Below are 15,350 nucleotides of genomic sequence, written 5' to 3'. Positions count from 1 at the left end.
GGTGATAGTTCCTCCATGCATGGAGGAATGATTCAAACTCAGCAAGCGTCACATCCGGTTTCTGCTGCTTTTCTCACGCGGCTTCCGGTTGCCTTCCGCAACTTGTGGGGGGGAAAACAGACATGGCAGCCAGGAGATGGCCGCTTCCACGGTGGTGCAGCGAAACCTGCCGTACCTGCGACAGCAGTTCTTGGCCGCGCTGCAGACGTGCAGCGCGGTCGTCAAAGTGCTGAGCCTGGCCGTGTTCCTCTGCTACTTCCTCTCCTACAGCCAGGTCGCGTCGCGGGCCGTGTGCGTCACGCCGGGCTACATCATACCGCCCAGCTTCTGGATATGGACCGCGTTCACGCACGCGTTCTTCGAGAACAGCGTCTGGATGGTGATCGCCGACATCGTGACCGTCGGACTGTGCGGCAAGCTCATCGAGCCCCTCTGGGGCGCCATCGAGATGCTCACTTTCTTCGCCATCGTCAACACGAGCGTCGCGTTCCTCTCGGTCGCCTACTACATTGTTCTTTACTCCATCACCTGGAACCCGGACTACCTGTTCGCCGTGCGAATCCACGGACTGGCCGGTTACTGCGCCGCTGTCATGGTCGCGGTCAAGCAGATCATGCCCGACCACGTACTGGTACCGCTGCCGTTCGGCAAGATCCGCAACCGGAACGTTCCCCTCACGGTACTCCTGGCATCGGTCATACTGTGGGCATGCCAGGTGCTTCGAGGCACCTACCCGGTGATGTTTGCCTCTGGCGTGCTGTCGTCGTGGGTCTACCTGCGCTTCTACCAACACCACAGCAACGGCAGCAAGGGTGACATGGCGGACCACTTCACGTTTGCTAGGTGCGTTTCTTTCGCGAAGCCCGCGGTTGGCCTTCCGAAATATGCGGGCTTGTGACATATGACGGTGCGTGGTGATGACACGACTAGGGGGGTGTGGTAGGCGAGCGCCGTTCGCGTCTTATCTGCCTGTAAGCAGGTAAAAGCATCGACGTTTGTTAGCCGTCTTGTCTAACGGATGCATTTTCTTTTGCCGGGGCTCGGGAACTGAAACGCGGCTACAAGACGACGCGCTTGACTGAACGCAGCGTCTGTTTAGATGCGCCAAAGCCTGTGTCGCACAGATATATCTGAGACGTGTAGGAAATCTTGACGCTGAGCGGAGCCGAACGTACGCTTATCTGCGGATCTCTAGTAGGAGGTTAAGCGGAAACTGTTTACTCAGCTTGCATATATAAACAATCTAAAGAGCGTTTCACCTGCGTACACATGTTAATGTCAATATTGAGTCGATTGTGACATATTATAACAACAGCTGCTACATTTACAGTCTCGCTTATAAAGAAATCCCATGCGGAGGAAGTTGATAGGATTGCTTAGGGGTCTCCCACGGTTTCGTTAGCTTCACTGTGTAAGCAAAGGAGATAGTATGCAGGAAGGCATGCCTATGCAGCCTTTAGTCATGCTGTTGACTGTTTGTGTGTATGAGGTGATTATGCTATCTCTTCTTTGCCTTCTATCTTCTCATATCTCCATTGCTGCTGTGTAGGGTCAAAGAATGCACAGATCTGATTAGCAATCCTGCCTTTTCTGTCTTAGATGTGTTTATCTTAACGTAAGTGGCAGCATATGTGTAAACGCAGACTAAATGCTGAGCATGCAGTCTTTCCCCATCTCGCAGTGCTGCATTTCACATTGGCATGGTAACATAGGCAACTCCAAGAAACTGATTCCCACTACATTTCCATGTTTGAGACAACCAATTGCATGTGCATCGTGGGCAACATTCCAAGCATTGGCAATACGCATAGTTTGTTTATTTTCAAGGGGTTTAGCTCAGTTATCGGTGGACCATAGTTTTGGCATGTATTTGTTTGTGAAACGCTCTGGCGATTTCTAGATACAAGCAAATCTACTCTTGGGCTGGAACGTAATGTGAATAGGAAAGGAGACTTATCAAAAGTTCAAAACGCCTCTTATGCACAGTCATTTAGAACCACGACATGGTTTCATAACATAGCAGCGTCAAGACATCCTGTCGCCCCAAAACTCTACAAACACACTGTTGTCACACTCGTTGACAAGCACAGAAGAAAAAAAAAAAATTCCATCTTGCTTCATTTTTACTCATGTTTCATAACTGCCTATATTCCATTTTTTACTGAGCAGCCAACGCTGTCGAAGCTAACCAAGCATCTCACTCCGTGCAATTTACAGTAGTTGTTCTTTACCTGCTTCACGTTCCATGGTATTGTATTACTTCACATATTACAACTACAACTTGATGATGCAAGCTTACATCAAATCACTTGTTATTTGTTCACTTTTTTGCTCCCGGTACGCAACTTATGTTTTGGTCGCAAGCGCAAGCAGTGTGCAGTGGCCGCAGAAATGCATCACTCCGCTTGCTCTGTGATAAATAGGTTCAGATCTGCAATGCTGCCATGTAATAATTGCGCCATCTTTTGCAACATAAAAAATGTGAGACTTTTGTCTTTCATTCATACGTTGCATGCTGTTTTGGTTCGCGAATGCTAGCAGCAAGGGAATTCTCTCTAGACTTCAGAGTGTTACCTTCTATTTTAAAAAAATGAGTATATGTACCTCAAGACTATTACACTGAAATGCTGTGTGCTGTTGCTAATAGAAAAAAAAACAAAAAAAAAAACTGGTCTTATGGTCTGAGTCAGTGCACATATTCTTGTATGAAAGAATAATGTGCTTCAATTTACTAATAAGTAGAGAGGCAACAGTCACAATGCTACACTGAATTTAAACCTACATTCATTTAGAATTGAACACTCGTGTCTTCTAGGTGCCCATTATTATGTGCCTTGCAACCATTTAAACTACGACAAAAATATTTGTGGTTGTTTTTCTCGAGGGAGTAGGGGGTGATATTAGTCAACGTTATACTTAAAGGGTACCTGAACCACCCCTCCGGCTTGGTGAAAAAACACAGTCCACGAATAGCATACGCTGTAGTCAACATCTCGGCTAAATTTTGCAGTCGTGCCCGGCACGTGGAGCTCGCAAGCAGAGCACGAAGTCGCCTTTCTGTCGAGCGCTTTCGTTTCAACAGAAGCCTGTTCCCCTCTCTTTTTCTGAACGCTTTATTTCATTGTAGCCATTGGGTCTCGCTGATTTCGATTAGTTTTTAACACTCGACTATCTCCGAACCACTTGAAACTTAGTCAGACCACACGCACGCTTGCAAGCACTAGCTCACTCCTGGCCACTCCTGGTTACGCGCCTTGGCAGACTTCGTTTCGTATTGAGCTATTGATAGCGCTTCGAAGTGTGAAAGTTGGGTGTGGCTACTATCCGTCGGTCAAGCTGGTGCAGGACAAAGCCGGTCCGCACTGTGTAGCATGGCCAGACTGGAGCATATGAGCGAGAGCATGCACAAAGCACACATTGCACATATACACTACAGTTGCATGTAGCTAAAGTCTGCTATGCATCGTAGATACCGCGGATGCCGCGGGGTTCTGCTACGAGTCCGCTGACTGAGCGCACTTCGGCTCGCTGAGAACAACCGCATTTTCAATGTGTTCTCCCTGCCCCTCCTTTTTCTTTTCTCCGCCAGTTTCTTTCCCAATGTGCTCCAGCCTCCGATCGCTCTGGTCAGCAACCTCATCTTCAACTTCTTCGTGAAAATCAAGCTGTGTAGGAAGCCACCGCGAAAGTACAACCTGTCCAGCGGGTCTGCGTCCACCGTCACCATCAACCTCCCGGGCACCGATCCTCAGGATGCAGAGCGAAGGAGGTATGTCCTGGAGTTTCAATAGTGTCATAGTAATAACCTGTGGGGGTCAAAAGGTTTTAGGATAACAAACTCGAAATTAACCCAAGGACATAAGAGGGGGGAAATGTCATCCATCCACTGGAGATCTATTAGGTGGAGAAAAGTTCATGAGAGGGGGAAAAAATGGTCATCCACCCGACTGTAGAACAAAGCTACAAAGGAAGCCCATGTGGGTTTGCCAGAAAGAAAGCTTCGCAGTTGAAGAAAAATTCATCGTGGTCTGGGGTTTTTTCTTTCTGAGAAACCTGTATGGGGGTTTCCTTTGTAGCTTTGTGCTGTAGTCGGGTGGATGACAATTTTTTTTCTTTCGGTGACAACATGGGCGAAGCCCCATTTGAACCACTGATGAAGCGTGAAAATAAACAGAATAGAATTGTTACATTATCGCCACCCCAGTTTTTATCGTTGTGATTTCTTTCCGTGATGCACCAGCAGTCAGTGTGTGTGTGCTTACATATGTATATATCCTTGGCTTCAGGTGATGAATAAACTAGTTGTGAGTAGTGCTCAACCATGCGTTCTCTCTGTGTGATCGTGCTAGTTTGCGTCAATATGCCTTGCCTACAAATGAGCGAACTAACCAGGCAAAGAGTTATGTTAGGCTTGTAAAGTGCTTGCGCTTAAGCTAATCTACAGGCACTGGCTTTGGAACAATACTGTCAGAGTATGCGATACTGTGATGCTCGGCACAGCTGCTGCCAAACTGCTGCTCTACTGTTGCCTACAGTGATGTTGGCATTGTGCCATTGAAGTCAGTGTGCAGCGCTGGCCTCAAAGGTAATGGCAGAACGAGTGCATGCAATAACAGAGCAGTATCCTGGAAGCAGCTGTGCCGCCGTTGCTTCACCTCTAGTACCACTACCTGGAAACTCTTAAAACTAATGGTGCATTCTTTCTTTGCTGTCTTGCCTCTCGCATCAATTTAAACGGAGCAGCTGTTTCTATGCTTGCAGAGGCAGAGCTGCCTCTGTTCTGGAACAAGTAATTAGTTTAATGTTGTCATTCTGGTCAGTGACATTGACTAGATTCAGGCTGACGTTGATTAGCTGCCGTAAAGACAAGCAAGATGGCAGTGCGCATGAGCTTGCATTATGGAACAGATGGCTACCTGTTCATTATATCACTTCGATCTGCTGTTGCTCACTAATTGCTTGCTTGTGGTGCTATGCAACCAAGGAAAACATTCAATGTGGCCTTAAGAGGAAGCTGTAACTCCAGACCAACTCTGATTTCTCTAATCAGATGTGTGCAAAATGCAAAAATTGGGGCAACTGCTATGGTGATTTAAGTGGGGTTTGTAGGGTTTTGAACCCGCCATGGTGGCTTAGGGGCTATGGTATTGCGCTGCTAAGCAAGAGGTCGCGGGAGTGAATCCCGGCTGCAGCGGCCGCATTTCGATAGCAAAAACGCCCGTGTCCTGTGCATTAGGTGCATGTTAAATATCCCCTGGTGGCCAAAATTTATCTGGAGTCCCCCACTACAGCGTGCCTCATAATCAAATTGTGGTTTTGGCACGTAAAGCCCCAGAATTGCTGAGTTTTGAGATTAGATTATACTTGCCGTTAAAAGCAATATTTTGATTGAATGCCTCCAATTTTTAATGACAATTGCCATAATTTGGCAAGTAAAAACTATTGGAAGCATAAAGTTTGCAACTTACTAACTCCGCACAAAGAATGGATATCAAAATTATGCAAATTCTATCAGAATGTCTGGAGCAGACAAATATATATACCGTATAGACTCATGTAAAGGCCGCACTTTTTTTCACAATTGTGATGAGGTGCGGCCCTTACATGGTCGTCTAAGGGCCACTACTAGATAGCTCTAGATACTACATGCTGATACTAGCTGCCTCTCGCCATCTCGTAGTGGCACGCATGAAAATTTGCCAATGCGTGCACACAGCATCGGTGCATCGAACACCATTGCTTCTCCACTGGAAACTTTTTTCACAAATTTTGGGCTGCCAAGTTGGGGGTGCGGCCCTTACACAAGCCTATACGGTAATGTATTAGTTTACTGCTTTACATGAAGTTGTTTACGTGATCTTCGCCGAAATCCTATAACCAGATAGTAATACGAACTAATATTGTAGTAATTAGGGTACTCTGAAGCTTGTCAGTACAATCAAAGTTCAATATAACAACTTATAGGATATAACAAAGTAAATCTAAAATTTTTCATGCCAGTATTAGCATGTAACGAATATATGCTTATAACAAATATCATATATAATGAAGGTATTTTTGTTTCATGTGCGAGTTCACTCTAACAAGGTCTAAGGTTTAGAGGACTTGGACCTGCATCTAATGCAAGAAAATATTACAAGTTTAAAATGCCATTTGGTTTACCAGCATCTCAGATTTGATCCAACGAGCAACTGGCGAATCCAAACATGCAGGCAGATAGCGCTGCGTGCCCTGAGTGAGCGTCTCACAAAGGTGGAACAGCAGTGGCCGCTGCTCTCCGACGAGGACCAGTCCTCGACAGCTAGCAGCAGCACGACAGCAGCGCCTTCTCTGGGCACCCCGCTGCACCATCAGAAACAGGGGGGCCCTTCGGGCGAAGGGTCCGCGTCATCTCAGGTGGCCATCACCATTCCCAGCCTACCGCCGCCGTCTGCACGGGAGATGCCCGCCAGCCGGGAGTCGCCACACGACAGCTCCGCCAAGGCGCAGTCTTCGTTGGATGCGTGACCCTTGACGAATAACTGAGCGGCGTCCGTGTGGGCGATCGAGTGGAATCATGCATCTGTGAGTGGTCAACCCTTGCTGTTCTGCTTAGTTGCTGCTAACTTGGGCCAGCTGGATGCTTGAAGCACCTACTTAAAGGTGTGGCTTTGGTGCGACTTGGTTGGGCATCCATTACAACCAGCACGTAATGGTTGTAAAACATACATAAAACATACAAGACGATGAGGACAGTGCCTGTCCTACTCTTTTTGTGTGCTTTGTCTCCCATTGCACACTGATGGCACCAACCTGCTCAAAGACCCACTGCAATGTTTCTCAGTGGCCATTGTGTTCTGCACGACGTTGCAGGTTTGATTTCCGCTCTTGGCAGCCACGTTCCGGTGTGGTCATGATGCAAAAAACTTTCATTTAAATTAGATTTACATGTGTGTGGAAAGAACCCCTGTTGGTCTGTATTAATCCGAACAGTGTCAGACAGGATAACGAAGACAGTTATGACAAAGGTATTTTCATGTCGGATGCGATTCGTTATAACAGGGTTTGACTGCATTTGATGCCATTTGTTCAACATCTCGGTGCTGTTCTTCAGAACAGTACTAAGAAAGATAATCATTCAGAATGCCAGAACTGATTTACCAGTGGTGAATGTCGCTGTCAAAACATCAAGATTCACACAAGCATACATTTGCTGAATTGCCATGATCTAGCCGAGTGAAGAACGAGTCTAGTTGTTATGACATCATGGAAACTGCGCGAAGTACAGTCGACTTCCATTCATTCGACTGTGACGAGACCGCCGAATTTGGCCGAATTTAAGAAGAGACGGATTGACACTTCGAAACACACTGCTGATGCACCTGGCAATATTTGACCCTATTTCATCACGCCCCCGAATCATACATGCACCCACTTTTCATGGGTTCAAAGTAGGTAATAATGCAGAAATGACATTAGAGCTCCTAAACAAAGTAGAAATCGAATGCGCTCCCAATTTTTTAGCAAGAAAACTGTACCATGCCTCCCGATTTTGGCTATGGGAAAAACATGAAACCAGTGAACTTTACCTTCACAGAATGGAAATTTATTTATCTGCTGTCCATCGTCAGCACTCTCACACAGCACTTTGTCACATTTCTCAAGGGCCGTTTTCTCAAGGGCCGAGACATGCGAGAGATACGCGGTGTTTGCTTGACCTTCCGCGAGTTTCAAGTGAATGATCTGGGGACTGTGTCGAAGTACTATTGAGGAGGACATGTTTTGCTCCATTTTCTCCCAATCCGAGCTGCTGTGCGCACTCTGCGTATGGTGGTGGATAAATATACTCCTTAAATAGACTCGTTTTCTTTCGTGTTTCCGTGGCACTGCGCAAAAAGCATTGCGCTCATGACTGTGAGGTCATCGGTTTCACAATACCAATGTGTCATTATTCATTGGTCTGCGGCCGCTAAAGCGGCACCTACCTAATCCGCATTCCCCGCCCCCCTTTGCCTCACGGTGCACCAGGTTGCTCTGTGTCAGGCGTGGCATTTTCCCTTTGACTTTTGCAGTTCATGTTCTTTTTTCCTATGTTTCACCACCAGGCCTAACGTGGAGGGTTCTCTGCCAGGAGGAGCGGAGCGACCCGGTGCACAGCGTGGTGGGGCGGGTTAGTTAGATGCCGCTTTAGCAGCCACAGACCAATGAATAATGACATGTTGTAACTGCAAATTTGTTGCATTCTATGCTTCGCCATTACGGACTCTGTACCGGCCGTTGTGATCCCGGAAGTTAAGCGGCAGTTCTCGCCTAGTGTGCATTGCCATCGGCTAGGAACAGACTGAGTGAAGCGTGCCCTCCTCCTAAGTACCTAGGCAAAGGCAAATTTCAAGCGAAATTCCCTCAATTTTGCTCTCACAATGCACACATGAGCACAAGGGTCAAGCAAAGGCAGTGCATCTCTCACGTGTCTGAGCCCTTGATAAAACGGAAATATGCCACTTTATCGCTGTCTATGAAGAATCGCAACATGTCGTCCTCCGTAGGGTCCATAGCGCACTTGATTTATCAAATGACTCCGCAACAGTTGCATACGAGGAAGTGGCCCATGCCAAGACTAACCACTTTGCTAATTCGTTCCATGATGCAACTTGTTGCTAGTTTAACTTGACGTTTGAATGTGCCGTCATAATCAGACTGAAAGATGACGCGTGTGCCCCAAGAGCTGCCGTTAGTAGAGCCACCACTGCGGTCACCATTGGGGTCAGGCGTGTGCATGATGACCAGCCAAGTTTGATTATTCAGTGGAGGCTGATTTCCCTCAATTTTTCTCTCACAACGCACACATGAGCACAAGGGTCGGGCAAAGGCGGTGCATCTCTCGCGTGCCTGAGCCCTTGATAAAACAGAAATATGCTACTTTATAGAAGTGCATGGGTGCCGGCCAGGACCTTCTGTTGGGACCAAATTAACCGAAAAATCCAATTAAGCATAGTCGAATTAACGGAAGTGTACTATATTATGAAACGGCACACAGAAAGACAAAGGAGCACGTCTACGCTTGTTGCATACGTGTGTGCTCGTATGGTCTGCATGTGTGCCTTCTAGTAACAGTACTTAGTGCAGTTTTCACGATGCCATTTGTCTAGTTACTGAAGTTACGTCTTAAAAGCAGTTAGTTGTGACTACGGAATGTTTCACTACTCTAACAAAATGTGTGCAAGACAAGCATGCTGTATAATTTAGTCGCAGTGTACTTCCTCAGCAAAGCTGAGCCATGTCATGGAAAGATCTGTCTACTACCTGTGATTTCTAAGGTGTCCGATTCAGCACAGTGCCAAATTTTTCTCTTGTAATTTAAGCATGAAACTTCATTAGCTACCCGATTTCGGTTGCTTTCTAATCCTTGTCATGCATATTTTTCTTTTACTCTCTTCTTTTTTTTTTCTTTCAGCCCATCCGAAAGACTGGAGACGGATGAGCAAGATGGCACTCCATAGTCACACATTTGTACATAGACTGTCAACGTAAAAAAAAAGAAAAAGAAACAGTGAAAAAAAAAAGAAGAAAATGTTGATACTATAAGGAAAGGGTTGCACCTCATTCCTATACCCTTCACCTACCAGCTGAAGATGGGAGCTCTGTACAGAAGAGATACTCTGTAATTAATGAAAATGGCTTTGGTGTGTGTGCGTGCATGTGTGTGCATGAAATAAACAATTGTTCTTTCTCGTCTTTCTTTTAGGATGCGTGCGAAGGAGCGCACGTGTTAATGCTGCACAGACTGCCTTTACAGGTGCTTTGGAATCCCATCGTGTACAGAGAGATGTGTATTTAATAAAAAAATTAAGAAAAAGGCTTCTTGAGCGAAATAAACAAGTGTCGTTTAGCAATGTACAAAAGTGTTCTGGTGTGATGTGTGCTTCTTGTTTCTCACAAGGGTTTCTGCCACGGCGAACGATGCCCGCCATGTTCTGCCCATCGTCACAATGAGCTCTAGTGATGGGACTTTCGGCATGCTCTCGAGATCACATGGTGCAACCCTCTGTGAACAGTTGTCTAGACCTCGATATGCCTCCCTCACGCCGCCTCATCTTAAAATATTGCGCAATGACATTGTTATCCACCACCAGATGGGCAAGCCATCATCGTAGGATAATAGCAATTTAGATAAGCAAGAGATGTTTTGGGTATTGGTGGAAAAAAAGCAGGAAAGAGATTGATACAACTGGATCTGTTACAGGCATAGGTAGCGGTACAAGGTAGATATAGAAGTTTTGAGGAAAAAATAATGATTAATGAGATGTGTACAAAAATGCTACAATAAAAAACGTACAGTATAGCATATGTGGTTAAATCAAGCAGGCTAGGTGACTATTTGTCACCGCCCCATTTCAAAGGGGATGCCAATAAATCATCGTCATCGATAAGGATAAGGGTGGCAGATAAGTAGAGAGGAATGAAAGCGATGTAGAATAAAAATTGGTACATGACTGCAGGATGGTGCATAATCATGCACTTTTTATAGAGGAAAAAGAGTGGAAATAGGTAAAACATGAAATTTGCATATGAACTTAAATAATATGCTGCGGTGTGGGCACCATGCCATCGCCCCGTTTCAAAGGGGAAATCGCCCATCATCATTACATTTCAAAGGGGATGCTCATATCATAAATAGAAAGCATCAATAAGTGAAGTTAAAAGCCATCACTCTGTTTTAGAGGGATCAATTCTCATAATAGCCATTCAATCCTCCATTATGAGATTTATTGCATAGAAGCCCTGCTTGGAGCAACTTCTGAAGAAATCCGGCCAATGGTCATCGTCTGTATAAATGTGTAAGAAAGAACATGCGTCAATAACGAGTGAGGGGGGTTTCAGAGAAAGGGAAAAAAACATTTTATTGTGGAGCGTTCAGCAGATTCATAAGCAGGTGGCCCCGGTCCAGGCCACCTCTGTCAATGTACTTGATAGTAGGTCAGATGTAGGTTGCCAGAAGATTAAGAAAAGATTGCATCCTTGAGCAAGCTCCCTGCTGCAAGCAAAACGTGTGTCTCTCCTGCACTGGCTACAGCGGCTTTCCTGGCAATTCTCTTGTCGTATGGGACTGTGCAGGAGTCTACGCGAACGTGCGAGACAGTCTTACTTAGACTACCTGCGACGTAACCTAGAGGAGTGGTTGGCAGACTCCTGCCTTGATGCCATGCGGGCCCTTCTGGGGGGGTACTCTGTAAGAATCCACCTTGTGGACTGTCCAGCACCACGAGCGCGAAGGAGACTGGCTGGCACCTTCGCGCTCGTGATGCTGGAACCAATGGCGACAGCTGAAGTGGACAGTCCACTAGGTGGATTCTTACAGAATAGCCCCCCCCCCCCCCGGTCCACATCTCTTCTTCCCTTCCCCGAGGTGATATTCGGGACATCGTCAAATTCTACCATATTGTCGAATTCTGTAATGGCGCCGTTTTGAGCCAATCGGAGAAGACGCAGCAGCCTTCTGGACCAATCAGATTAACTGACAAGATGGCGAATTTGGCAAGTCCGGAAAAGTACCTTCTGTCACAAATTTACCCTCAGACTTTGGTTCTGAAGCAATAAATGTTATCTCTCTCTAAAGTAATAATGTTTGGCTGAGATGTTGGCGAAAGCAGACTTTAAGCGACTCGGGAAGTTTATTTGCCGTGTTGTAGGAATTTAGATCCTTCCTTGGGGAAACCCAGACGGGCGTCTTTGGTACGGCCTTTATGTTGTTTAGGAGTGTTCGCGGTGGAGAAGAAGAAAACGACACCATGCGCGCGCCGGGGCAGCCACCCAGGTGCGAGCCACGGTCCGTGGTGTGGCCGGCGGGCGCGCTTTCCCACATTCCTCGGCGGTGTCGTCTCCGCATCCTCCTCGATCGTCGACTGCAAAATTGCGCCTGAATCCGGCCGTGCCCGCACAAAACATGCACCTGGGGGTCATCGAGATGGCCTCGCTGGACGCCCTGCCCGGCACAAACTCCTCCGCCGCTTCTTCCTCGGCCTCTCGCAAGGCGGCGGCCGTATTCAAAGCGGCAGCGGCAGCACGATCCGCAGCCAACGCTGCGGCGGCCGGATCCAGCGACGTCTCGGCCAAGACCATCATCAGCGTGTTCGTGGTGCTGGGCGCCTTCCTGGTGGTCAGCGTCGTCGGCGCCGCCGTGACGTTCGTCGAGACGCAGGCCAAGGACGCGAGAAACCACAACCACTCGGTGCCCTTGGTAGAGTTTATCCAGTTCGCGCCGAACGAAACGCTGCAGGCCCAGCAGCCCGAGCTGCAACCGGGGTCCGAGCAGCTGCAGCAACAGGGGTTGCTGCCGCCTCGTCTCGAAGAACGTGCGCCGCACCCGCTCTCCACCGAAGATGCCAAGATGGCGTCGAATCGCGAGTACACCGGCGACGCGGCTACCAACGGAACGTTTTCGCTCGGCAGGATCCTCGACGCTCTCGCGGCAGGCAAAGACGTCAGGACAGGGGCAGAGCGCCTGTGAGGCACGTGTATGCCAGCCCTAGTGTTGTATCATGCATGTTAGTTAAGATGATATAAATGCAGGAGACGCCATGTTTTAAGCCTGCTTTACTTTATTCATTTGACGCTTGCCCAGCACGTGCCACCTAATGGCGCGGTAGGCGACATCGACATATTATGCAACATATTTCGGGCCCCTTCAGAGAGAGAGAGAAAAAAAAAGTAAGTTCCTTTATTCGATCAAGCACATGCCTATAAAGCCTGATGTATCCTGCTTCAGTGTGGTCGCGGCGCGAGGCATGTCAGGTAGCGAAAAAAATCGCCAACCCTAATTTGCCGCTTGCGGTTTTTCGAAATTAAATTGCTTCAAAATTAAATCTGTCCGTCACGTGAGAATGAATGGCTCATACCCCCGTAAACGCGGCCTCCCCATGGGTTACGATGACAGAAAAGTGAAATTCTACGCTGGAATGATGAGCGGCAACGGAGCCAGCTGTGGAAGACGACGACGACGAACGCGGGAGCAGTGGCACGAGCGCGTGCTGAGCGCGACCCGAGGGGCACCAACGAGTCAGCTGCGGAAGAATACGACGATGCTCGAGCCAATGCTGATGATGGTAGTTTTCCGTGTACACCGACCCCGCCACAAGTGAGCCAATAAAGATTCGCTTAAAATGCGCGCTGAGAGCAGTTCGACGTACCTTGAGTTCTCGCAGTAGGACGGCATAAGAAATTTTGCCTCCTGTTCCGACCTCTAAATGTGGCTGCAGGCTGCGCGGCACCGTGGGTGACGGCGTCGCCTTGTTGTTATAACCGTGTGGCGTTGTGTGCATCGACGTTCCAAACTGCCAAAATAAGGCATCAAACCGTAAAATGGATATTCGTCGTGGAAATAAACGTAATGCGCAAAACAAAATCTAAAATGAATTGTCGTTGTCACAACAAAATGACAGTGTTTGTTGCAAAGCATGTACACTACTAATTATGGCTGTGTTTAGTCGATGCAACAATCGCCGCCCTCGATAACAAACGCGATCGTCGGATGACTTGCTTTGGTGAAATCTGGGTTACAGTGGCTCTGGGTTTTCAACATGGAGGTAAAAAATATGCCATGGTATTCAAAACGCGCGCCTAATCACCAATACGTGATCACCAATATGGCTGCGCGAATCCAAGGCAATCCAAGGCCAGATCCGATCGAAGGACGCAAAATAAAATTACGGTGGCTAGATGGGTAGGTGTGCCGACCGAGCGTAGTTCACCACTTCTCCGCATCATGACGCAAAATTGGCGCTGCGGACAGTAGAAAGGTTCAGCGGCGCGCAACGGTGGCTGCGCTGTGTAGACGAGCTGCGTGTCTGATAGTATCGCTTGCCTCTGATTGTATCTTTGAAGTGCGCGTTATAATACCGTTCTGAGCAGTGTAGGCCAAGCCAGAATGAGGAACTTGTTGTTGTCGTCTAGTCAGAAAAAACGAAATGCTGAAGTAAATTTTCTAGCTTGGCGATTGGTCACATTTATTGGTACAAATGCGGCGCTCCAGCCCATTGCATTAAATACGTAGATGCATTTCTTTCCATGCATAACACAATACTGCAGTGGTTTTATACGGTATATGGAAACGTGTTTACGTGAAATTTAGTAATTTCTTATGTTTCAATTTCGAGAAATCTAGCTATTATGTTTATTGCTGCCTCAGTTACGGTATTTAAGTTGTTACGAGACGAATTGTGTTGGTAAGTGCACATGGTTCACTGTTTGGTTCCAATAAAATAAAGCAATACGTCTTGGGCTACATTCAAGAATATATTTAAAATACAAGAAACGCTCTCATAACTTTAGTCAGCAGATGCACCAACATAAATAGCCTAGCGCGCCAGCAACGTCTCAACGTTGGTCCACCACATCATAACATTATTCACAGCACACGCCTCCGCTTCAGGTGATTCCTCTTCTCCCTGTTGCTTTCGCGCCCCATGTTCTTGTCCTTGACAAGAAAGTAAAGGAGCATAATTGAATAGAATTTCACAACATCTTTTGTTAGCTCTTTCTTGTGCCGCTCACAGCCGATATTTGGAGGATTCAGCTGCAGAAAGGATGCAAAGTCGGCGATACTGTTCCTTCGTAACTCATATTTAAACTGAAGCACAGCTTGAAGGCGTTTTCGAGCGATGCTACCAGTTTTTTAGTGCTTCAGAAGGGAGCAACAGCCCTGACCTACTCATTCTGTTGAATTCAGTAATGTCCCTGAGCAATCGCAGCACTTGGTTCTTTGCAGGAACTTTCTTGCTACATAGCCTGCTATAGAATATAAGCATCGAGTCACTTTTCTTTTCCCTGTAGCAGCGCAGCGCTGCTCGATGTCGCAGGCGCTGAGCACCTCATGTGCGGCTTGCAAATTTCCAATGTCGAGGAGCTCATCGACGTACGCTTTTCGGTGTACGGCTTGCTCATAAACTTCGCCGATACTGAGCAAGCTACTGAGCAGCCCGGGGCGAACATTTCCGCTGTCAGACAGCGGAACAATTCCGCTGTCTTTCTCACAAATTTAGAGCCCGACTTGCAGTTTGGAGCGAAGCAGTGGGTCTCCTTGGTGGTCTTCTTTGGTGGAGCAACGCCGCCGCTAATCTCGCCGGTCATCTTTCCTACCTGGAACATTCCACATCGCTTAGGAACTTACAAACAGTACGAGAGATGCGGAGCTCTTCACCTTTGAAACTGACACGAACAGATGACATACAACTATTCCAATACGGGCTTTATTTTTTTTGCTCGCCGCCAGTCCGCCAGCCCCCTGTAGCAGACGACGCGCGCCGCTGAACCTTTCTACTGTCCGCAGCGCCAATTTTGCGTCATGATGCGGAGAAGCGGTGAACTACGCTCCA

At 47.4% G+C, this 15,350-nt stretch overlaps 1 protein-coding gene across 1 annotated transcript; it reads left to right on the top strand.

The window, feature by feature from the left end:
* The first annotated feature begins 133 nt into the window (after nucleotides 1-133).
* Nucleotides 134-9,523, top strand: LOC119431292 (transmembrane protein 115). Its single transcript, XM_037698762.2, has 4 exons — nucleotides 134-843; nucleotides 3,590-3,769; nucleotides 6,213-6,564; nucleotides 9,434-9,523. The coding sequence occupies exons 1-3, from the start codon at nucleotides 137-139 to the stop codon at nucleotides 6,505-6,507; spliced, it is 1,182 nt and encodes a 393-aa protein (XP_037554690.1). The 5' UTR covers nucleotides 134-136; the 3' UTR covers nucleotides 6,508-6,564; nucleotides 9,434-9,523.
* Nucleotides 9,524-15,350: the final 5,827 nt, after the last annotated feature.

The sequence above is a fragment of the Dermacentor silvarum genome, chromosome 10 (assembly GCF_013339745.2).
Source record: "Dermacentor silvarum isolate Dsil-2018 chromosome 10, BIME_Dsil_1.4, whole genome shotgun sequence".
Lineage (NCBI taxonomy): Eukaryota > Metazoa > Arthropoda > Arachnida > Ixodida > Ixodidae > Dermacentor > Dermacentor silvarum.
This window is presented reverse-complemented; position numbering and strand designations above follow the sequence as displayed.

Coding starts and splice junctions, on each gene's coding strand:
- LOC119431292 (XM_037698762.2), top strand. CDS start 137: ATGGCCGCTTCCACGGTGGTGCAGCGAAACCTGCCGTACCTGCGACAG. Junction 844..3,589: donor GACCACTTCACGTTTGCTAG/GTGCGTTTCTTT, acceptor TTTCTCCGCCAG/TTTCTTTCCCAATGTGCTCC. Junction 3,770..6,212: donor CAGGATGCAGAGCGAAGGAG/GTATGTCCTGGA, acceptor CCAAACATGCAG/GCAGATAGCGCTGCGTGCCC.